Raw genomic sequence first — 24,491 nt, 5'->3', positions numbered from 1 at the left:
GGTGGCATAGCCGTCCTTTCTCTCTCTTTCTGCAACCCCTCTCTACTTCCCTGGGGGAGGACAGATCCCTCTTGCCAGAGGTATGACATGATCACTTACTTGAAGAGCTTTTAAAATTAGGTCAATGGCTGCACATAATTATGTTTGGGTCCATGAGCAGCCCATCCCACTCAACAGTTAAGAGGTAGAGCACAGGCGTTGCATGCTGGACGCTCTAGTTTCAACGCCAAGCATGTCAAGTTAAAGGGATCTTCAAGATCTCAAGATTGTTCACAGCCCTTTGCGCCAAGGTTTAGCATTGTATCCAACTAAATCTTACTCAGAGTAGACCCACTGAAATTAATGGGGCTGTGAACCTTATGGGGCCTTGGTCCAGTATACCTCTACCACCATTGTTCTGCTCGGACACTGAGGTCCAGTTTCGAGGGCCTTCTGGCGGCTCCCTCACTGCGAAAAGCGAAGTGACAGGGAACCATTAAGAGGGCCTTCTCGGTAGTGGCCACCGCCCTGTGAAACGCCCTCCCACCAGATGTCAAAGAGAACAACAACTACCAGACTTTTAGAAGACACCTGAAGGCAGCCCTGTTTAGGGAAGCTTTTAATGTTTGTCAGATTACTGTATTTTAATATTTTGTTGGAAGCCGCCCAGAATGGCTGGGGAAACCCAGCCAGATGGGCGGGGTATAAATTATTATTATTATTATTATTATTATTATTATTATTATTCCTGCCAAAGGACTTTCACTCCTAGCTCCCCTGCAGAGATCATGGAGTTGCCACAGAAGTACATAACCTGGAGCAAGATTATTTAATACTTCCAATGTGTGTCACCAGCAGTTTCACCAAGGCACCGGTGGAGTCACAGAAGGCTGATGAAAATCTAATGAAGACAAAGGTGATTGGAGACAGATTCTCATTAGTTTTCTTTATGAGCTGCTACAGACGGGAGAGTGGTGACAGGCAGGGCTAAACGAAGCCAAGGAAATCACATTCAGTTTCCACAAAAGAAATAATATTGCAAAATGGGATGGCAAGAATAAATAATCATAGGAAGAACAAAGACTTCCTGGAACAAAGGAGCAGCTGAGGAAATGAGGAGGACAGCCTTGATCAAAACATACATTAATCAGCAGATTAATCAACTTCTCAACAGGAACAAATCAATGGAGGTAAATCTTAATTGGCGGGCTGAGATGGAAGGCCAGTGCTGGATCATATTGTTAAGGTGTTCTGACTCTGCTATGTTGTTGTAACAAGAAATGAAAAGAAAACTGAGCAGCATTTCCTTCTAGCAATATGTGTTCACTTTGGTTAATTAAATTGTTAACTTAATTCAAGACATATTATTTGATATCCTCCCCCCTAAAAAAGAAAACCCCTGTACTGAGGACTGATCTATGGAAGGAATCTTCCACATTTTAAATAGCAAAAGGCCTAACACCAGGGCACCTTATGGACTAATATACCTCCTACTCCCAATACTGCAAGTTTTCTTCCATGCCCTGCTGCCAACTAAGGCTTGGTGACTGGGCATGTGTGATACCACTAAACCCTCAGCTGAGCAGAGGTTTCAATCAGCTCTCTGCAAGGATTTGCTTTTCCAACGTGTTCTCTGCAGGGAACATGCTGGTGAAGCAACACGCAGCAGGATTGAGTGCTCTGCCTCTTACTGGATGTTGAAACCCAGCTGTAATATAGGTTTATCTTTTTAGAGTCATCCAGGAAAACATTTTACAGTGGCTATAAACTTGTTAGAGGGAGACTCTTTACTCACTTATATTGGCCTGTAGCTTCATTGACTTTGCAACTGTTAACTCATGATCTACAGTGAAAGAGGACTGGAAATTGTTGTTTTACTAAAGGAAGATGCTGAGGGTTTCCTTTGCCCTCCAGCATGACAATCTTCTTGTTCCTCCTCTTTCCTTGTAGCAGTGGACAGTCTGACTTAATGACAGGCATCCTCCTTAGCCTGTAAAAGCAAGTCCTTCCCTGGCTGCTGCCCCAGAGCTGAAACTACTGCAGAGTTTGTGCAAGGCTTTGAGCAGAGAGAAGGGGGAATATGTGGGTGGCAGTACCTCAGCTTCTGACCAGCTCAAGTGAAGGCTAGTCTCTCTGATTAAAGTTTTTTTTAAAAAACCAACAACTTAGACCTGCATGTGTTCCCAGCTTCTACTGCTTTATAAAGCAACAAATCTAAAAGGGGATGACCTTCATGCATTAGTGTACGAAAATCCAACTGAGTTCCAATGGTGGAAATCTTTCTCTTACATACCCTTGCATGCATATACCTCCACTTATAATATACTCACATGCAACCTCTTCCAGTGGCAGGAGTATGAACAAAAAGCCATTTTCTGAACTAATGTCCCGAATAGAAGTTGTCTTTGCAAAAATGGATACTCAATTATACACGACGGCATGAGATTTCATAACCAAATGCACTCAGTCCCGTCTTTCCTTTACCCTTTGATAACCAGAAATATTGGTGTGTTTTAATCCAATATGATCAACTGACCGTGAAAGCTATAGAAAATAGTTGGCTATGGAAGTTGCAGTCTTATTTGTGGCAAGTGAGGTGAAATGTAGATTCCATGTGCGGCTCTGTAGGAGGAGGGAGCAACTGAATGCAGCCTCAAAGAACATGGTTTTCAAAGGGGGCTTCCCTAAGAAATGCAGACACTCACTAGAAGTGTGTCCTCTCTTCCACAGCTAAGGACAATTGCTATTATTACCATTGTTGTATTTATAATCTATATAGCAGATTATCACTTGCTGCTGATGGCAAGTAAGGTATAGTTGAGAAACTGGAAAATAGTTGGTAGTTTTTTCTTTCAGAAAAACTAAACTGGGGGAAAATTACTTTAAGCAGGAGAGTGGTCTAGTAGCTTTTGAGGGTATTTTTTTGGATGCTATATAGCATCAAATAGGGTGTTAATCATTGCAATGTATTTCTTAGGAAGACAGTTCTTTAATGTTTTTCGCTTGTATGAAGTACAATCTTATGTTTACTCAAAATAAGCCCCACAGTGTTCAATGGAGTTTACATTATTTACAGTATTAAATAAATAAATAAATAAATAACTGGGGAGTATTGTGTTTGTTATTATGGTATGTATTTTTGTGTTTTTATATTGTAAACTGCCCTATGTTCCTTGGATGAAGGGTGGTATAGAAATTTAATAAATAAATATAATACACCCAAGCAAGTTTGCACTGGACTGAAACTCCTAAACAGGGACAAAGGCATTTTACTAACCCAAATCAAAATCAATGTGTGTGATTTTTAAAAGGGCACTTAAATCTGCATTCCTAGATCCTTTTTGGTTTGAATAAACCCTTTCATACATTTTTACCCAATTTTCCCTTTACTGGGATAAAACAGCACCCCTAAATGCAAAATGTAATTGCTCAACATCAAAAAAACTAAGATCATGTCCATTGGTCCCATCACCTCCTGGCAAATAGAAGGGGAAGAAATGGAGGCAGTGAGAGATTTTAGTTTCTTGGGCTCCATGATCACTGCAGATGGTGACAGCAGTCACGAAATTAAAAGGCACCTGCTTCTTGGGAGAAAAATGATGACAAACCAAGACAGCATCTTAAAAAGCAGAGACATCACCTTGCCGACAAACGACCATATAGTTAAAGCGATGGTTTTCCCAGTAGTGATGTATGGAAGTGAGAGCTGGACCCTAAAGAAGGCTGATCACTGAAGAATTGATGCTTTTGAATTATGGTGCTGGAGGAGACTCAAACCTATCCATTCTTAAGGAAATCAGCCCAGAGTGCTCACGGGAAGGACAGATCATGAAGCTAAGCTCCAATACTTTGACCACCTCATGAGAAGAGAAGACTCCCCGGAAAATACCCTGGTGTTGGGAAAGATGGAGAGCACAAGGAGAAAGGGACGGCAGAGGAAAAGATGGTTGGACAGTGTTCTCGAAGCTATGAACATAAGTTTGACCAAACTGCGGGAGGCATTGGAAGACAGGAATGCCTGGCGTGCTCTGGTCCACGAAGAGTCAGACACAATTAAATGACTAAATAACAACAATTGCTTTCTTTAGGATATTTAATGCCCTGGGTTCATTTGTTTTCAGAAAGAAAATTCAATACCATTCCTTATTCCAGACATTTGTTTTTATTTTGAATTTTTTTAGCTCCAATTCTCTATATTAGATGGGCACACCCATTGCAACTTTTGAGTTTATTTGGGGAGGGGGGATTTATGTCCCAGGAGCATTTTAATTACAGAATGACAAGTGCAAATAGTAAATTTCCAGCGGCTACTAGCATTTGGGGCAATTATTAACTACTGTGGGTGTGGCAATGTCATGAGATGTAGATGGCGTAACAACATCTCCCACCATCTCTGACTATTAGCCATGTTGGCTGGGGATGACACAAGTGGAGTTCAACAACATATGGAGCACCACAGTTTGCTGGTCAGCAATACTGGACCTAAAGAACTATGTGTAACAAGGACTACTGTTGTGTGAATTCTGCACTGGGGTAGGATATTGTCCAACATTTGTCTGAGAAGGTTGGTTTTCTATGGAAAGGTTGAGTGTGTCATTACCATTCTCATCAAAGGTATGTTACACTACAATAAATTTTAATTTCTGGCATCTTTCAGTGAAGCCGGAAAATTAGCATGACGCCACTTTGGTGACCGTACTTGATTCTGACCGTGTGCTGTATTATTTAACACTAGTGCATGCATTATTATAAAGCCAGTATTACGGCAATGGACAAAGTTTTTTACTTGGACCAGGGAGAACCTAGTTAAGAAACCACTGTTCAGCAATGCAGTTCTCTGGTGACCTTGGGCTAAGCAGTATTTCTCACTTCCACAGGCTTATTAGCAGGGTGAGAAGAGAAAACTTTGTGCATGCTACTTGTCCTAATAACCTAGCAAGAAGTATGGAATACAGGTTGGGGGCGGGAATTAAATATTACACTGTTATGGATAAATTGCAAGCCACACTGAAGGCTTGCCAAAAAGGAGGGCTCTAAAATAAATCCTACCCCAACAGAAAATTGTAACGGGGCTTATGGAAGGGAATCCCCTTTCTCCTGTTTAAACATATTTTGTAGAATTTCTTTTTTTGAGTGACTGTGTCACCTTCTACCTAACAGCTTTTCTGAAATTGTCATCACCGAAGGCTCTTCATTTGCACGTGAGCAAAGCATTCCTTGTACAAAGCAATCCATTATTCATGCCATATTACACAGCCTATCTTCTACGACACATGCACTTTTCTTGGGAAGGTAAGAAATAAAACTAAAGCACTCCAGATGTCCCTACGGTGTGTGCGCGCACGTGCATGCACACACACATAAGAGACAGATGTATGAAATGACAGCTTTAATCAGAACATAGGGACAACAGTGGTGAAAGCATCTAAACCCTAACTCTCTTAATAAAGCAATCTTGTAGCTCCGTTCTTCAAGGCCAAGCGGAGACAAGATGGTTTGGTTACAGTCATCACAACCTGTCAGTCATCCTCTCTTCAATCATCCCCATGTCAAAGGTATCTTTGGAGGCTTGCAAGTGAGCACCACATTTTTTGCTGTTGCCACCAACCATGTGAAGAAATAAACGAACGTACATTAAGAGATAATCACTGGCAGGTCACCCTGAACTAGATCACAAAGCTTTGCAAGCTCTCAACAGTGGTCCCAGCCAGGAGGTGAAAACTTCCAGGAACATCTGCACACACACAAATAAATGAACTGCAATAACAGAACGCTTTCCTGGGTTCAGAGTGCTTGAATAGACTGAAGCATCGGAAACACAAAGCCACCCACTTAGAAACTGAACTGGAGATTCATTTGTAAGGAACGCAACTAATTCAGGTCGCAATATTGAGATCTGGTTTTGTAGGGGTCTCCCCTCCCGCCCCCAGCCATTCTTTTAATAGAGATGCTCGTGTTCTTTTTTAGACTAGCTCTCGTCTTACCCTTGATGCATTTCCCTCCCACGCCTAGACTCTTTCTAAGCAGCTCTGCTCTTCCTGAATACACTTTGGCAGCCCAGCCTCAGTTTTTGCGCCCGTTGTTTCCACTGCCATTATTCCGATTTCCCAATCCCATCCCTTTCCATCCAGCAGCTCCCCGTAACCCTAGACTTAATGGCCGGCCGAAAAGCATCTTCCTAGGATAAACTGGACTTTCCCGGACAGTTCTCCCTTCTTGAAACCCTGGACGGCTCCACGCCGCAGGAAGGCACGCTCAACCAAGCAGCCCCGGGGCTACGCACAGGCAACCGAGGCGCAAACTTTGCAAAGATGCCTGGTGACTTTCGTCCCTCTCGTTCTCGGACCACGGATCAAGGCCGCCACGATGCCAGTCTGCAGCACAGCCCCGCTGATCGCACTGAGCGAGCGAGGTTTGCTAGGGATCAAACTAAGGCGCTCCGTTCGGTGCAGAAAAACAGCATGCCTCGTTGCATTGTGCCCGCACAGAGACACAAAACTGAGCCTCCTGCCGAGAAAACTGCCTGCTGCGTTTGCCATTCTCTCCCGACAAACCACAGTTCCCGCCCGGGCTTACTTCCCAAACGCTGCCGAGCGCTTTGTGTGCAGCAGCAGCAGCGGCGCCACTTACCTCGCCCGGAGTTTGGTGCAGCACTAATGACCTGCAAACTCTGCAGCTCGGCTCGGGCTCCTCAGCAGCAGCGCATCACCAGCATACTCTCGCTCCTTTCTCTCTTTCTGCCCCGGCGGCCTGAGATGAGAGGCAAAGGAATCAATTCTTCTTGCTGAGCTTCTCTCATGGAGGAGCGGCGGCGGCGCCAGCAGCCTGAGTCACCCCCGCCCTCCCCTCTCGTTCTCCAGCTGGAAAAAAAAGAAGCCGGTGGCTTCTTTCCAAAAGAGATTGAGCCGAGGGTTGGAATTTGGGCGGGAGTGCTCCCTTCCCGCAAGGCGGGAGCTAAGCGAGCGGCGGCAGGATTCACCGAAGCCCGCTGCTCGCCTGACTGCGGGAGCGCCAAGCACCCCTGCAATGCCTGGAGAGGTCGCTCAGCGCGCGCGCACACACCCCTCTCGCGCCCTCTCCTTCGGGAGACAAATCCACGGGGTCAGAGAGGGAAGGAAAAAGAGCGGGGACGAGCAACCCAAGGAAACGCCGGCGCTGGCCGGCCCTCCCGCAGCAAAGAGCCCCACCCCAGCCCCGGTAGAGAAGGGCTTGGCCCAGGCGGAGGCGGCCCCCAACAAGGGCACGCCGGGGATGCTCTGGCTGGCGCCGCGCCAAAGCACATGTGCCTCCTCCGAGGCTTAGCTGCAGAGGCTGCGAAGTGGGCGACGGGGAGGGCCTTTCTTGCCCCTTCACCAACCGGGGAGTGCTCAGTTCCAAGGTCACTTCTGGAAGGCGGGCGAAGAGGGGCAGGTCTCGGGGGCCCGAAGTCCTGGGCTGGGCCTCACGCAGCAGAATGAGCAGGGCGGCCCCAAAATGCAGCAGCAGCAGGCCCGCCTTACCACTTTCCCGCCTAAAAAGAGGCGGCAACTGGCAAAGCCCAGGAGGCCCTCTCCTAAGTCAGTTACCACCAAATTGCACCACTGAAGTAGGGCTGTATTTCCTTTAAGTCAAAAGAGGTGAGGTTGGCTGAAGAAACTATCTGCCAAAATTCCCCTCTTCCAAAGAAAGATAAAACATTCAATGTGTCTTGCGTGGAGACAGCCAAAGAGATGGGCCTGCCCAGTCCATTCCCATTTTTTCCTCACAACTGTAGTTGGAGACCCAGACCCGGAACACATTTTTTTCCATACTGACTGGACCAAACTTCAGACTTTCCAAACAATTTATGGTTTGTAAGCTGGGAGGTCCCCAGTTCAAAGGTTGGCAGACCCCTGGTCTCATTATGTCCAACCTCATGCAAAACCTCTTATGCAATATTGGAATCGATGACACTAACCTTTCTTAAAAGGTTGTGGTAAGGATGACTGAGGTGATATATGTGAAGCACTACCAACCTCACTATAAATGCAACCATAAGGCTGTTTCCTGATGGCAACTTCTCATATGGCTGAAAGTCTCCCCAAACGACCCACAGCTGCTCTGATTCTAGCACACAATTCCAGGGAGAGGAATCCCTTGTCTGAAGGTGAGAACAAGATTCTGGGCTTGGATACTGGGCTTTTAGGGAAAAGGTTTGTTGCTTCCTCTTTCTACATAATACTAACAGACCAATTTGAGGTACTCTTGGCTAGTCAGTGTGGGGCCAGGATTGAGACCCACCCTAAGCATTTACCCCAACATACCTCAAGAGACACCTTAATGTATTTCCTGCCTGCAAGCAAATGGTGCTTCTGTACTGAGGCACTGGAGAAGAGGAGGGAGGGTGCTTGGGTTTAGTTACAGGGTAGGTTACAGTTGGGCACAGGAACCAACCAAAGGCTTGATGGAAAAGGTAGGTTGTGAGGAGGTTTCACTCAGACGTTCTGTAATGGATTTTTTTTGCAGTCCAAGGGAGACCGAGTGTGAATGTCCAGCATTCTAACACATAAAGCCTGCTACTGAGCAGGCCATCAATGCCTGACTTAAATAACTTCCTCCACTGCCCCACAAGCATATACGTCGTTCTTTCCTGGCTCTTTCCTTTCTTTTTGATAAAAGGAAATGTGAAGTTAGTTGTTATGGTTTTAAACTGCCACTTCCAATTGCTTTTGAGCAAGGTAACTTTAGGGAAAACATTTGGACTGGAAGAGAGGCCTCCCACGTGTTGGCATTCTCTTCGCTATAACCCCCACAGTCCAGTTTTTGTTTACAGCTTAGCTATTTGGTGACTATAGTAACTCCATCATTGATCCTAGTCCATTGTGCCCTTCAAACTGAGTGTGGATGAATCATTTTTAGTCCTGACTTGAATTGTATCCAGACACTTTTGACACCACCGGTCACAGCTGCCCCATTCTATCTCCTTATTTTTCCAGGAATTTTAGTCCCACCCTTTTTATATGTATTTTTGGGACATTTCAAAGGGGTAGTATTTATCTGGTAAAAATAATTTGATGGAAGGGGTTTTTTTTTTGTCTTAATTGTTTATTGTTTGTATGGCTTGGGGAAAATAAATTCCCCCTCACAGCCCATGCTGAGAGAAATTGGTAGGCTCTTGTCAGATGTGTGCATCAATATCTATATCTCTCTCTAAAATAAGATAGAAAGAGAGAACATCAGTCAGAAGGAACGACAATCACTTGCTTTCAAGAACAGTGGCTGTATTGGTACCCCAAAAAGTGCTCTGTATACTTACTTGTGAGTAAGGCCATCAAACCCATACGGCACCTCTAGTTTTGCTCATCATCAACTCTGGCTTGGCCCACCACTGGTGAAAGGGCCCCTCCAACAGATAACACCTAAGAGAATGTGACCTTCAGCAGGAAAAAAGAAAGATTGCTCTAGGTAAAACAGTGAACTTCACCATGTACGTGACCCAGGAGTTCAAGGACTGATAGGCTCTCTTCCCTTAGCCACAAGACCGGTTGACTTGTCGCACCCACAGCCTTTGCATCCTCTCCTGCCGTGCTAGCTCATGGGCTTGGAAGGCCCTTGGGCAAGAAGACACACTCTGTGTGGTGGCAACAGTGAAACAGGAGCTTCTTGTTATTACCAGTGCTGCCGGACATCTCCCCCTTTATAAATGTTGCTAGGAAGAACTGGATTGGGAAGCTGTTCCTCCTCCTCACTGTCATCATTTACTTGCTTGCCTTTTGGGGGTGCGGGTAGAAGGAAATAGCAGGGGTGGGTGTGAGCAAGTGACAATTGTGATTAACCTGTATGGGCTGTGGGTTCTTGGTGAAGGTGTGAGGCCCATCCACAACCAACCTCTGATGCCAGCTCCGGGCTGTGATGAACTACTGCATCACTCACCAGGGAACCTGAGCAGAAAGTGGATTCCTTGTCTACCTCCTACCATGGGATCTCTTGTTCCTTGCTGCTTCTTCACCTTTCCCAATAGGTCCGTCCTCCCTCTTTAGATCCCTGCTCTTTCTGAGCCGCAGAACTTCATGCACCCAAAGCAAGAGAAGGGAAAAGGACTGACCATCTATAAGCACTACCTAGCAGTAAAGACTGCCATTGCTTTTTTCCAGTAAAGCAGGACACTTGATGTCATAATAACTCAGCAAACAGCAGGCCAATACATTGGCCCAGAACCACCAGGATAGTCTGATTTGTGACATCTTTAAACTTTTGTCCAGCAATAAAATGTGAGGGCTTTGAATTGCTAGGTTACTGTTCCTGATCTTTCTTCTACTAATATGGTGCAGCTGTTCTGTATTTCTCACCAGCAGTTGTTTAGAGTTGTGGCACAGGCCAGAGCATATTTGTGTTGTCTAGTTTCCTTAAAGGAAGTTTTTGTACTGAAGAACCAGCTATTTCTGATATAATTCAGATCCATCTGCTTTGTTTTAAACAATATCTATATCAAATAATAATATAATAGTCTACCATAAACTATGGAGCTCAGTTTAGGAACAATTATATTCTGGCTGCCTCCAAGGTATGAGGAGGGTAAAAAAGAAAACGGGTTGGATCCAGACTGTTAGCTGAGCTGGGGTCCCATTGAAATAAATAAAACAAATTGGTCATGAGTTATTTTAGTTCACACTGAAATGAATGGGAATTAAATACAATGAACTTTGGATCAAGGCTTAATAGAAGGACTGTTTTTTATAAAGAGGTAATAAAATTTGCTAAGGATCTTACACTACCCTTGTGTACACTTACTTGGAAGGAAACCCCATTGTATAAAATTGGAATTACCTCTGACTAATCTTGAACAGGATTGGACAGTTAATGCTTCCCACTTTCTCCTATTATCTTGCCTCTGTCTTTATAACACAGTCATCATCTTTCCTCACCATCTGGACGTCAGTAAATTAGTGGTTTCAATTAGCTCCATTAAAAAACACACCTAATGTTGCTAACTTATTAAATTCAAGAACGTAAAGCTGGTTGAATGGTCACAGTTGTTTAAATGAAAGGTTTGTTTGCCAAGCCGTTTCTCTAAATTAGATTTCCATGGCACTTGGCATTTGATTTTTGAGAAACTGTAACTGTCACTTAGCAAACAGTTCTGATCATCTGACTGTATTCACCGTGAAGGCACTTATTAGGTACCGTTTCCACACATTTGAAATCTGACTTCTTTTAAAAAGAGAGAGCTCAGCTTGACTGAAAGCTTAACCCTGAGCACTGATTTTTCTCTCTGTAAGCATTCTTTAAAGTAATGGCTCCCACAGGGTCTGACTCTAAAGGAAACTAACTTTCTTGCCTCGGGTTGCCTAGTCTTGAAATAAAAATTGCTGGTAGTTGTGAGATGCCTGGGAGCAGAGTCCAGTTTGGGAGGATGCAGTGGGGCAGGTGGTGATGCCAACTGGCCAGAAAAAAGTGGCTTAGCTTGCTCCTGCCTTTTAACAGGAACTATCTGAAGTATACCAGAATCAGCAGGTGAAGCTTTTCATGGTGTGGAACTGAACACAACCATCTGCTAATTGCTGCAGATCAAACTGCTTTTAAAGGGATGGCTGCAGGAGCAGCTTAATTCAGAAATTGTTAACTTTAGTCCTTGAGCTGGTCTGCAGTAGAGGCAGGGTCATTCCAGCACAAAACCAGGCCTATATTGGTCACAGAGGAATATAGTCCCCTGCCATGGGAAGTGTGTTCCTGAGCACCGTGGAACAGCAACACTGCTGAAAGTTGCAAAGACTCTTCTCGGTCATAAAGCTCTTACAAGGAGAAAGTTCAAAAAGTCTCTCATAGTAGAAGTTCCGAAAGAGAGTACTGGAGTCAATGTCACCTTATTTTCATGTGCTTTCACTCCATATTTGTAAATGGCAACATTCCAAGACCAGCCCTGTGAAATGCCATGTTTTAGCCATGAGAATATTTGAGTGCTGTTCATGGCAGGGGGCATTATCATCTTCATCATCTCACACTGTGACTAGGCAAAGTCCTTCCTGATCTCTAATAATATGAAGTCGTATGTAGAAGAGCCTTGTCTGAGCCAATGAGGGAAGATAGGAAACTTAGCAGAAAGGAGAAGGTCATATTACTGGTTACATAATTCAGGAAGTCTGGAAAGCTGTTCCCCTCTCAAATATGACTACTCAGAAGTAAGTGCCCCTGAGTTAAATGGGACTTATATAGGATTTCTCCCTTAAAAGTTCTGTAGTGTTTTGTACAACAGCATCCAAGCAATCTCTCTCTTTGGGGTGTGCTACCTGTGCTGATTCTGTTAATCTGTTTCAGGCCAGTGGGTGCTTACACAACCTCCCTGCCAGTTTGTGGGCATGAGATTCACTGACTCAGCACACCTGATGCCCCACCCCAAATCTTTCATCTGAAAGCCATTCACCTAAACCCAGTAATCTGAAGGCCTGCAGCACACCCAACACTGAGTGACTTTAGGTGCCTCCATGCAGTCACTATTTTGCAGGAGGGATTGAGGCACATACTGGAAATTTAGGTTTGCTCAACTCAAACAAATCAAGGTGCCTTATCACCTCAGTACAACAATGACTCCCCCCCCCCCTTAAATGACTTTTAGTGATTAGAAAAGTGATGGAGAAATGCACTGAAAAGTGTGGGGTGAGCGGATGATCAATGCTAAAGTGTATTAACAACCCCATAAACAAACCAAAACAAATGCTTGATGGGAGCACTGTGTAAGTTTTGTGCAAGCAGATCAGGGTGATTGGTGAATGATCAGGTTGCCTAGAGGAGCTTTCCTACAGACTTACAATGAAATACGGCGATATTCAATCAAAACATTGTAATGGAAAATGTGACTAATGCAAGTTTTAATAGAAAATGGAAAGCCATTAAACAGAAATGTCTGTTTAGGTTTTCAAAATAAAGATTATTGATTGATGTGGTCAGGAGGAAAGGATCGTTTCCTGCCCATTTCTTGCAGAAATGCTGCTTGGCTGTTATTTGTTCCGAACTGTTCTGCATCCCACAAAGGCCTATGTAAGCCACACAAGCGTTAGGTGGAGTAGAGACAAAATCCCTACAGAAAGATTGCACCTTTGGCAGATGAAACTGCAGGCTGAGCTGAGTGAAGCCAGAAATACAAGTATAAACTCAGAACATGGAGCGGGGGGTGGGGGAAGGGTGAGAGAGACATCTTGCTCTCCTATTTGGGACCAACAGGACAACAACACTGGATAGCCAAGAGGCCAGAGCCCTGGGTCTTTTATGCTGGGCTCTGGGTGCCCTGCCTGTTTTTCTCCTCCTCTTAAAAAACTTATTAAACTTTATTTACAGGCTAAGTGGGCATGTTGCAAAGCACACCACTGGTGAGTCCCCAGGCATTTGCCATCTTAATTTGCCCAGAAACATTAATTAGAATAGGCAAATTTGTGGCATAGAGTCAACCTATGCTCTCAAGTACCTAGCAGTGCACCTGCTGTGCAGAGAGGGACCTCCTGCTCTCAGTTTTCCTGCAAGGCTGGAACATGTGTATAATAGTAGCAACAGAGGCAGTGAATCATCATCACTTATCTAAAAAGATTTAAGAGGATCTTTGTTAATGGGCAGCAGTGTGATCTGCAGTGGGCAAGAGTCATGAGCTACAAGGTTTTCAAAGCCGCCTGACCACTCCAGGATTTAAAGCCATCTTTTTAGATTTGTCAAATAGAACCTCCATGTACATAAAAGGTAAAGGTACCCCTGCCCGTACGGGCCAGTCTTGACAGACTCTAGGGTTGTGCACCCATCTCACTCAAGAGGCCGGGGGCCAGCGCTGTCCGGAGACACTTCCGGGTCACGTGGCCAGCGTGACATCGCTGCTCTGGCGAGCCAGAGCCGCACACGGAACGCCGTTTACCTTCCCGCTAGTAAGCGGTCCCTATTTATCTACTTGCACCCGGGAGTGCTTTCAAACTGCTAGGTTGGCAGGCGCTGGGACTGAACAACGGGAGCGCACCCCGCCGCGGGGATTCGAACCGCCGACCTTTCAATCGGCAAGCCCTAGGCACTGAGGCTTTTACCCACAGCGCCACCCGTGTCCCTTCCATGTACATAGGCAGTAGTATATTTCTGCATACTAAATGCAAGGGGCAAATAATAAGGAAATATTCTGGTTGACTTATGTTGGAAATGGAATGCTGGACTAAATGGAAGTTTGGTTTTTTTTCCAGCATGTGAATTAGAAATTACTTTTATTTTAAAAGTGTAGGAAGGGATTCCAGAGTTTATAATCAGAATGCATGAACTGCAACAATGTGTTATATACCTAGGTTACAGGAGACGCCTAGCTCTTCATATTAAAAAGGTAAAGGTACCCCTGCCCGTACGGGCCAGTCTTGACAGACTCTAGGGTTGTGCGCCCATCTCACTCAAAAGAGGCCGAGGGCCAGCGCTGTCTGAAGACACTTCCGGGTCACGTGGCCAGCGTGACATTGCTGCTCTGGCGAGCCAGAGCCGCACACGGAAACGCCGTTTACCTTCCCGCTAGTAAGCGGTCCCTATTGATCTACTTGCACCCAGGGGTGCTTTCGAACTGCTAGGTTGGCAGGCGCTGGGACCGAACAGCGGGAGCGCACCCCGCCGCGGGGATTCGAACCGCCGACCTTTCGATGGGCAAGCCCTAGGCACTGAGGCTTTAACCCACAGCGCCACCCGCATCCCAGCTCTTCATATTAGTGCCTGCCTATTCCGTATTTTTCTTGGCAGAACCTGCACTTTCATTACATCATTCGGTCTACCTGTAATAAAGTAATGATTCAGTTTGCTAGGATATAATATCCGAAACATTACATCTAGCCTGCATTTTAAATCTAGTTTCTGAAATAGAAAAAACATAAACCCTCTTATCACTCCCTTCAATGCATCTGTAGCCTGATGTCTGCAGAAGCTTGTCATAATAAACTAGTATTAAGTAGGAGAGTCTATGAGCTGCTGTATTAAAGCAGCAGATCACTCCTGTTCTAAAAATTCCAGAACAAGCCCACTGTGGACCGGGTGTCATAAGGAAAAGGAAAACAAAACAAGTGGGGTGAGGGGACTCCAAGCTATTGAGGGAATGTTTGTCTGGAACCCCAAGCAAAAACACTTCTGTTAGGAGGGCAAAAATACCACAACATGCAAGCCCTGTTTATATACAAGAGCACACCTGATGCCTTGGTGCAAACACTGAGATCTGAACAGCCTACTATTGCAGAAACCATGAACCACATATAACCCTTGTTAAATTACTGAAGGGGGGGGGACATGAAGCTTATGCCTGCTTAATACTCTCTAGGTTGGGCAGAGCTCTGTGTTTGTGTGTGTGAGGGGGCTGGTTCTTAGACAAGTCACTCTCTATACCTAAGCTGTTTCACAAGTAGGGATGGAAGGATCTGCCAGTTTCAGTTCTCTCAGGTTCTAATTATTGCAATCTTAAATTCGGTTCTCCAGATTTCTGCAGCAATTTACTTTAAAAAAATCCTCATAAAATTCCAGCAGCATTATTGTGCGACTTTCTAGGAATAAACACATTTTTGTATGCAGCGTTGACTAGTATACACATTTTTGCAAGCAATTTTCTCCACTACGTTGCATTTCTGTATGTTTATTTCCACAAATACATGCATTTTAATGTATACTTTACCCCGATTTATGCATTTTTTGTAAGCACGGGTTCGGTGCATTGCAAAAATTCAGACTAGTGTGAATTTCAATGGATGTCTGGTTCTTGTGTTTCGGTTCACTTGTTGTTTTGGAAAGTGCAAATTTGACAGGTTCGCCTTTAAATACGAACTGAGTTTAATTTCTCCATCCCTGCTCACCAGTGATATGCTGTCCTGCATTCCTTGGCTTCTCTCCTAGCCCTACGTGGAGATGCTGGGGGTGGAATCTGGGACCTTCCACATGCAGAGGCTCTGCCACTGAGCTACATCTCTTCCCTGATAAGTAAGTACTCCATCTCCACGCCAGAGATGCAAAGGTGAGATTAGAGGTGCAGTGCACATGCTTCACATATGGACAGAGATACTATGGCATCATACATTCCAGAGAGCAGGTGCTATGAAAAAGTCTGGGTAGGATCAAGCTCTGTATTTGGCTCCCATGTGCAGCAGGATCCTGCTGCAGGGATGCTACATCTCTACCCAGGCACCATTCAGTGCCACCTTAGAGGACAGGGGAGTGATAAGCCAAGCACAGTGGGGTACAGGGTTGCCTGAAAAGCAAGGAAGAACCGGATCCTTTACTAGAATTGTGCATTGGCTGCCATGGCTGATGCTAAATTTGGCCGGTAGGATCAGGCTCTCTGATGTTATTTCATGCTTCTTGAATCCTTGTACACTAGTGCCACCTTGTGGAAGATAGGTACATTTGCTTTCGTGAAAACTTTAATATTCTACATCTATCATGAGATTTCAAAGTGCCCTCTTCCTTCCCTACTGCATATGGAGAGCAAAAGGTTTTTTAAAACAAACACACACACACACAAACACACACACACCAAAAAACAGCATTGCTCTTCCAGCAACTAATTCTGTCCTCTTTTTTTGACATTTGTGGACATAATAAAGCCAGTGGCGTAGTGTGGGGGGTGCAGGGGGGGGGCCGGCCGCACCGGGCGCAACATCTGGGGGTTAGGGGTAGGGGGCTGAAATCCACGGGTTAGGGGGCGCAAATTACTTGCCTTGCCCCGGGTGCTGACAACCCACGCTACGCCACTGAATAAAGCATCAAAATCACATACACTGGGGATTTGTAATCTTTTTCAGCCTGACCAACACAAAGCTCCTCCCACTCTGCAGCTACTGGTCAAATATACTTTCCCCCCAAGAGACTATGTGTTTCCTCAGCAGCAGTGCAGGGTTGACGGTTCAGTTGCTTACCACAAGGGTAGGACGGCAAAGAGACCTTCAACTTACATCAAAGTTAGGACTAATTCTGATCAGTTTGCTAACAATTAACTAATTTGAAGGGCAGCTTCGTCATGCTGCACCCCTGATCTTCCTGGACAATATAGATTATTTGGACTGGATTCTTATCAGTTTGGTTTCTGGCCTGGACTTGGGACTGAGACCACCTTTGTATTTTAAGGACTGTCTCCTTCTACACAAGCCTACTTAGGCACTCTGTTCAGGAACCAATGTCCTCTTCTTAAATTAAGTGGGTGGTAACAGAAGATGTATCTTATCAACTTGAAGGAAGGCCAACATGGCTGCCTTTTGACAAGCAGCTTAAAATGTGGCTATCAAAGAATACTTCGGAACGGAGTTGATTTTACTTGTTGACCCTGTAAAATTTAAAAACAGCCAGAAGAAAACTTTTTCTCTTACACACATATAATTGGACTGTATTGATCATGGAAAGGCAGGCTATAAATGTTAAGATGAACAAGGCAAAACAGATAAAAAGGCACCTTTCAGATACAACATAAACATTCAGATCTAAAATCTGGATTTAGAAGCCAGTTCTTGAAAACTGGTGACTGTTGAGCCTAGACTATGCCAAGTGTGCTTTAGCAAAATGGATTACTTGTTGACCCATCAAATCAGAACATTTTAAAAACAGAACCTTAACTCTTGTCCCAAACTCCCCACAATACCTCAAGGACCGCCTCTTTCCATATGAGCGTACCTAGACCCAGAGATCATCTTCTGAGGCCTTCCTTCGTGGGCCTCCGCCTTGAGAGAACCAGAGGGTAGCAACATGAGAACAGGCCTTCTCTGCAGTGGCCCCGTCTGTGGAATGCTCTTCCCAAGCAAGTTCACATGTCGCGTTCATTATACACCTTTAGGTACTAGGCAAAAATGTTCCTTTTAAACTAGGCCTTTGGTTGATTTAATTGACAACCTAGGCCCTTTCAAAATATGTTTCTTTTTTGGGGAGGGGTGTCATTAGGTGGTATTATTATTATTATTATTATTATTATTATTAATTGTGGTTTTATATTTTGATTTTGTTCTGTGACCTGCCCTGAGACCTCCAGGTATAGGGCGGTATATAAATTAAATAAATAAAATACAACTCATAAGCTCAAAAAGAGTCTACAAGATTTGTTTTCTCTTTGGGATAAATTACATTGCGGCCAGAGAGCAGAGCAGATTTTAGCACATGCTGTTGCTTTTGCAACTGGCATTTTGTTCAAACAAAACATTAACTATGCTCGTCTTCAGACTGTTAGTTACAAAGGAAAAAAAATCCCAAATCAGTTGGAAACAGAATTGCAGCTGTGTTTCTAGGTCATCCGGAAAACAAACTGTCAGTTGATGCAACTTGCTGTCCAACTGCTGCTTAGTGGACTGTAGGAAAATTACGGCAGTTGCACAGATTTCTCCGTCTCCGTCTCCAGTGTAGTAGTCTGAATTAGTTTTGCCTCTAAATGCAACATGACCAAGCCTTGTATTCTTCAGTTAAAAAGGACTGGGGGCATGGGAGCAGGACACCGCAATCAAAAGACATTTTGCAAAATTAACATTTATTTAAGTGGCTTACTGGTGACGCAAACTGAACTATGAACCTGACAGTTCTGAGTTGGTATATGTGAGAGTATAAAATAGTGTTAACACCTCAGTATCTAGGGGGAAATATCCACTCCTTCCATGTGAGTCTGCCCAGACGCTCTGCTAAACAGCCAAAGCTGCTTAATGGTCCTCCTAATGTTTGACATTTCATGGGTGGGTCCCATGACATGAATTTTCCAACTAGACTGTGGAAAGAGCTCCCCAAGTGGAATTATTTTTCTCTGTTGCTCCTTGCTTTTTTGTTGTTGTTGTTTAGTCGTTTAGTCGTGTCTGACTCTTCGTGACCCCATGGACCAGAGCACACCAGGCACTCCCGTCTTCCGCTGCCTCCCGCAGTTTGGTCAAACTCATGCTGATAGCTCCGAGAACACTGTCCAACCATCTCGTCCTCTGTCGTCCCCTTCTCCTTGTGCCCTCAATCTTTCCCCGCATCAGGGTCTTTTCCAGGGAGTTTTCTCATGAGGTGGCCAAAGTATTGGAGCCTCAGCTTCACGATCTGTTCTTCAAGTGAGCACTCCAGGCTGATTTCCTGAAGAATGGATAGGTTTGATTTTTTTTAGGAGCAACTAAAGCCTGGCTCTTATGAGAGCATTTGCCCAGTTCTGCTGCTTGTTCCCTTTAAACTACTGCCTGTCTCCCTTCTGCTTGCCTCTGAAGATAATTCAGAAAGTTCAGCTGGTACAGAATTTGGTGGCCAGGTTGCTCACTGAGGCAAAATGGTTTTAGCACTGATCCTGGCCTGACTACACTGGTTGCCAATTTAGTTTCCAGGCCCAAGTCAAAGTGCTGGTTTTGAGCAATAAAGCCTTAAATGGCTTAAGGCTTCAATACCTCAAGGACTGCTTCTCCCCATATGAACCTACCTGGAACTTGGGATCATCATCTGAGGCCCTTCTTTGTATGTCTCCTTCATGAGAGGTCCAGTGTGTAACAACATGAGAATGGGCCTTTTTTTTGCAATAGTTCTCCATTTGTGGAACGTTTTCTCCAGGGAGCTTTGGCTGGCACCTTCATTATACACTTTTAGGTGCCTGGCAAAAACATTCCTCTTAACCAGGCTGATTAACATCCTATACTCTTAAATGTGTTTGTGGGAGAGGGGGTATCGGTTTGTGAGGTGGGGGTTTTTTGTTATTGTTTTTATTATGCATTTTTTAAAATCTTGTCTCTTTATCTTTTGAGCAACCCTTAAATTAATGGATGAAAGGCGGTAAGACAAATTAAATAAAATAGCAAAGTATACAGCACCTTGGAAATAATGTGGATTTTTAGAATTTTTGAAGATGGCTGAATTCCTTTTAGCACATTGCATTGGTGGCTATATAGACTTCTGAATCACCTTATTATATAAATAGAAGCCAGTTTCTAATGCGGCTGTGAAACAGAACCCAGTACAAGCAGGCCATGTGGAATTCCCTAACTGTATACTGTACCTACTGAGGTTTTTAATTATGCTTTAGGTATATACAGAAGATTGACTTTATTGAATTTTATATGTTGTAAACTGACTCGCAATATTTTTGGGAAAAGTGGATTATAATTTTTCAGATAAAAGGGTTGCTGTGAATGTAACTCTGTGAGGGGTAAGCTACAGTGCCCAAAATTCTTCGATGTAAATATGCTTTCAATATGCTTTAATATTGTAATATGTATATACAGCCTTCAGTTCAGAACATCCTTACTGTAAACAATGATGTGCTCAAATAGATCAATATGCCTGTGGCAACTGATGCCTTCTTGCGTGATTTTGTTTTTGAGCCAGATCTGAGATTTACAGGGGCTTTGGGCAAAGATGTGGCGGTTGGGGGTGGGGAGAACCTATCTACTTTTGCTGCTTCCTTGACCCCCACTTTTTCTTAACGACTGGAACCTAGGTCTTTGTATTGAAGCCAGCACTAATAACCGTTCATTAGCTCACTGCAGCTCATAAATGTTTTCAAATTTGAGCCCCGTATTGGGCAAAAGATTCCTGGATTGCAGTAGCTCGACTAGATGACCCTCATCATCCCTTTCAACACTACAATTCTGTCTTTAGAAAACAACACTTCCTTTGCAAAGATGTCAGGCTGGCACCCAGAAGCACTGCACCATAAATGGAAGCTGTTTTCTCTCTGCATTTTTTTTAACAGCATAGGCTTCAGACAAGTGCTAAGTTCTTTTTAACACGTTTCAGACAGACTCTGAAAGACAGCTCATTTACCTTTTCACACTAAGCATCACTTTCGTATTTCTGAGCTCAAATTAACCAGAAATAGTGCCAAGGCAGCAAGGGCTGTTATCAGCATCTTTCAATGTGAGTGTTGGATTTATAGTCACATAGGAAATGTAGCATCTTGGAATTTGGGCTCCTGAGATTTTTCTGCTCTCAGAAAGTGTTAGAAATATGTAGGCAGTGTCTGATAAAGGCTTACAAATCAAAGGATGGTCCAGAACAGGTTCTACTTAAGGTGAGGCTTCTTTGGTTTATCTTTCTCTGTAATTCCTATCAACTGTAGTCCCCACTACCATACTATTTTCCTCCTAGACTGACCTCCCTCTCCTTCCATACTTAATTTGACTCTACACCAGAATATTTTATGTTTTGTACAAACACAGCTATCACATGTTAATTAGACAGTGTTTACTGTGCCACACAGTCCAGAGTTTCCTTTACCTAAAGCCTAGAGTAATAGAAATAGCTTTTATATTTATTTTCTCCTATGAATTATTGGACATGGCCTAAAACTAAAGTCAGTTCCCATAAGCAAATAACACATAAGGTATGGTATACATTTAAAAAATGTAATAGTGAATTTAATCTATTTTACATTTCAAGCAAAACCCATATTTACCAGAACCTGGCCATGTGCTCAGTACCTCTGTACTGATGCAAAATCAGCTATAAGGATTATAGCTATAGACAGATGGCACTCATACACCTTTGCTTACACAAGTGTCTAAATTAAAATACATGGTAGGTAATATTAGTAACAAGACAGCTGCAGTTCATTTTGTATTATGGCATTGCAACACAAGCTCCCGGTGAACCCTTAATTCTGGAAGACAGAATACTGGGAGAAAGCATCACTGCACTTCCACAGCCAGAGGTCAGATTTCAGAAACTCAGAAGAAGGGGTCAATAACTGGTTTTCTCAACCTCACAGATGATGAAACTGATATTCCAAGCAAGGAGAGAACTGGCAGTGAGCCTCTTGTGTAATGTTAGCACTACAGCCATATCTCTAGGCTAACTATCGTGCAAGTGTGACAAATGTAGCCTGAAGAAAAATCTGAACGCTCTTTTCGTGCTTAATGGGAAGTCTACATGAATCAGCTTCTCCTTGTCTATTGGCCCCCCAGCTTTATGAACAAGAAATATGATTTGACCTGTAACCATTTTGTTTTACTTCCACAGGAAATTCAAGATATTCCTGAATAATTTGGTGCAATACAGATCCATGTTCCCTTAAAACCAACAGGACCTAGGTGTGCCTATTTAAACCTTGGGCAAGTTAAGAGAATGTTCCTAATTATCTACTTTTAGTGTAACCACGTTAATAATTCTTCAATGAGGTAGGCTTTTCCATCACTCTTAGAAAATCACAGCTATGGAGTCAATGAGAACCCACGCCCCTCCCAAACAAAATTTGTAATTCAGGACACACCAGCAAACAACCTTTTATTACATCTGTTCAGTTATCCAGACTATAACTGTAAGACTCAATATTTCAATGAACATAAAGATCAGTACAAAAGTAATGTTTTAAGAGGAGGTCAACTTCAATTCCCCCCCCCCCATACCTCAAATTTTACACAATTGGTTCCTCAAAAAACAAAACAAAGTTAAAATTCTTTTCACGTTCTCCCCATTGCACTTGTTACCACCAGAATACATGGAGGACACTACAATACAAAATTACAAGGGGGCAGAGTTTACTAGTACAAAAACAGACATGGACTATATGCCTATGCAAGCCTTGAAAAAACTAGGGCCACATTAGCACAGGTACACTGGTACTACCTCTAGTCAGCTCACAAAACAGGTACAAAATTAACCTGAACAACTTCAAAAACCTACTGCTTTCATGTGGGGAGAGGCTTGTTTTTATGTACCAGCTCAACTCAGTATCTGCTCTTTTAAGATGTCTGTTAATGCCTAGTTATAGCCATAGTATTTCTTATTACTGAACAGCTGAAAAATCCTAATTATAAACATCACCCATTCAGTTACTTAACAGCAGTAAATCTTGCACAAATCAAGAAATAAGCTTCATATGATCTTCCTCATTCTGATCATCATGACACAGAGTTCCTTCACTCATTTTATATGCTAAAAAAATTACTTCATTTGCTGAGTTTTCAAAGATTCATTTATATGGATTTTTTTTTTTTTTTTAATTTTGCCCTGCTGAAAGTGTCTATTGTTTAAGAAGAGAACATTAGTGTCATTGTAGAAACAAGGCAAAGGCAGACTTGTTTTCCCATTCAAGTATTGACATGAAATGAAGCCAAGGTCTGTGCATTGTGCTTTAACCTGCAGCATTTTTGAGATTTTGTTGGGGGAGGGGAGGGGGGAGGGGAGGGGGGGAGAGAGAGAGAGAGAGAGAGGAGGGCAGGGCTAACATTTTAACTTATTTTCACTTCAAAGCAAATTTCCAGAAGTTTCAACAGATTTAAGACAGTGTTATTTTGTTAATATTAATTTAGTGTTACATTTAAGGAGAAAATTCACACAACTGTTTTAGGAATGTGAAACCCGTTCCTATGACAACTCTAATTGTAGAGAATATATTTGTAACATAAACTCCCATTTGTTCAATGGAGTTTTAGGAGGCAAATGACAAATAAAGACAGCCAGAGTTCTTGGACTGGATGCTCTCATGAGCAGTAGCCTTTTAGCATATAGTGGCTGACTGTGCACACTGCAGTTGCCTCGATATAACTCCATCTAGTGCAGCTTAAACTCTAGAAGTAACAAGACAGTTCTGGATGATCATATGACATGCTCTGCCATGTGCAATTGGGGGGGGGGGGCGGTCCTAAGACTCAAGGCAAGAGCAGAAACCAGCTCAGTGGTAGAAAAATAAGGCAAAGAACACACGGCTTTGGTGGATTAAATATTTTTCACGTTCATTATAGCCTTCACTTGCTCTATTTAGCTAACAGACAGGAAAGTTAAACTTTCTGGCCTAAGACCAGGATAAATATGAACTGAAGAGGTATTTGGTATCAAGAGGATGCAGTATAAAACTAGCAGGCTGTTTCAAGGTAATGCACCTTTGCTTTGAGACATAGGCAACTAGATCCAGGACCCCCAAGAGCTGTTTGCAATAGTATATTGTGCAAAGTTATGCAGTTTGTTCTCGAGCTTCAATTGCATCTCTCCATTTGTTTTGTTGATATTGTATTAATAGTTGAATGGAAATGAATGGATGAGGAGGACATATTAGTACCACAGTCCAAGGTAGTTGCAGCGGAAAATATCAAACTGTTTTTCACAGTGCACATATTTATTCCATAGAATGTGTTCCTGACGCCCCACAAACAGCCAAGGTTTTCCAGAACTGAGGCTACTAAGATTCCCTTTGCACCTGTTTAATCCTCCATTTTGTAAGATGACAGACATTTATAACACACTTAGGCGGAGTTCCCCTTTTGGGGGAAGCATTGCTTCTAGCGTTAGTTGTAAACACCTTCCTCAAGAGAGATTAGGTGGCACCTTTTCCAAAAGGATTCTCATTCATGAGAAAACATCAAAACTTACAAAACTAGGGAGGGTTAAACTTGCAAGAAAAATAACTCTCTCAGTCCTTAATTCATTACTCAAGTTCAAAGTTCTTTCTCTCTGAGTTTACTCCCACTGTGCTCATCTGCCAGTGCAGGATGTCCATCACCATTGCTTAAACAATTGTCCTTCCCATATTTATGTTCTTGTTTTTGCCTTCTTATCTCTTTATACCGTAAGGTGATATTTCTAGAAATAAAACAAATACATTTTAGAAAAATATCAGAGGGGGAAAAAGAGAAACAAAATAAATTTAGAAA

The 24,491-nt window shown here is 43.4% G+C and overlaps 2 protein-coding genes across 2 annotated transcripts in view; both read right to left on the bottom strand.

The window, feature by feature from the left end:
* The window catches only part of SYT12 (synaptotagmin 12), a 52,477-nt gene extending 44,559 nt beyond the window's left edge, over window positions 1–7,918 (bottom strand). The window contains exons 1-2 of the mRNA XM_083417935.1: window positions 7,337–7,918; window positions 6,610–6,729 (exon numbers count right to left, since the gene is read on the bottom strand). The gene's annotated coding sequence lies outside the window, so the exon portion shown is untranslated. The remainder of the gene's footprint in view (window positions 1–6,609; window positions 6,730–7,336) is intronic.
* Window positions 7,919–22,108: 14,190 nt separating this feature from the next.
* The window catches only part of PTDSS2 (phosphatidylserine synthase 2), a 41,877-nt gene continuing 39,494 nt past the window's right edge, over window positions 22,109–24,491 (bottom strand). Inside the window, exon 12 of the mRNA XM_083426662.1 lies at window positions 22,109–24,420. Coding sequence (XP_083282788.1) covers window positions 24,276–24,420 — 145 coding nt within the window. The 3' untranslated portion in view covers window positions 22,109–24,275. The remainder of the gene's footprint in view (window positions 24,421–24,491) is intronic.

This window comes from Podarcis tiliguerta (genome assembly GCF_965153285.1).
Source record: "Podarcis tiliguerta genome assembly, chromosome: 1".
NCBI classification, from domain to species: Eukaryota; Metazoa; Chordata; class Lepidosauria; order Squamata; family Lacertidae; genus Podarcis; species Podarcis tiliguerta.
This window is presented reverse-complemented; position numbering and strand designations above follow the sequence as displayed.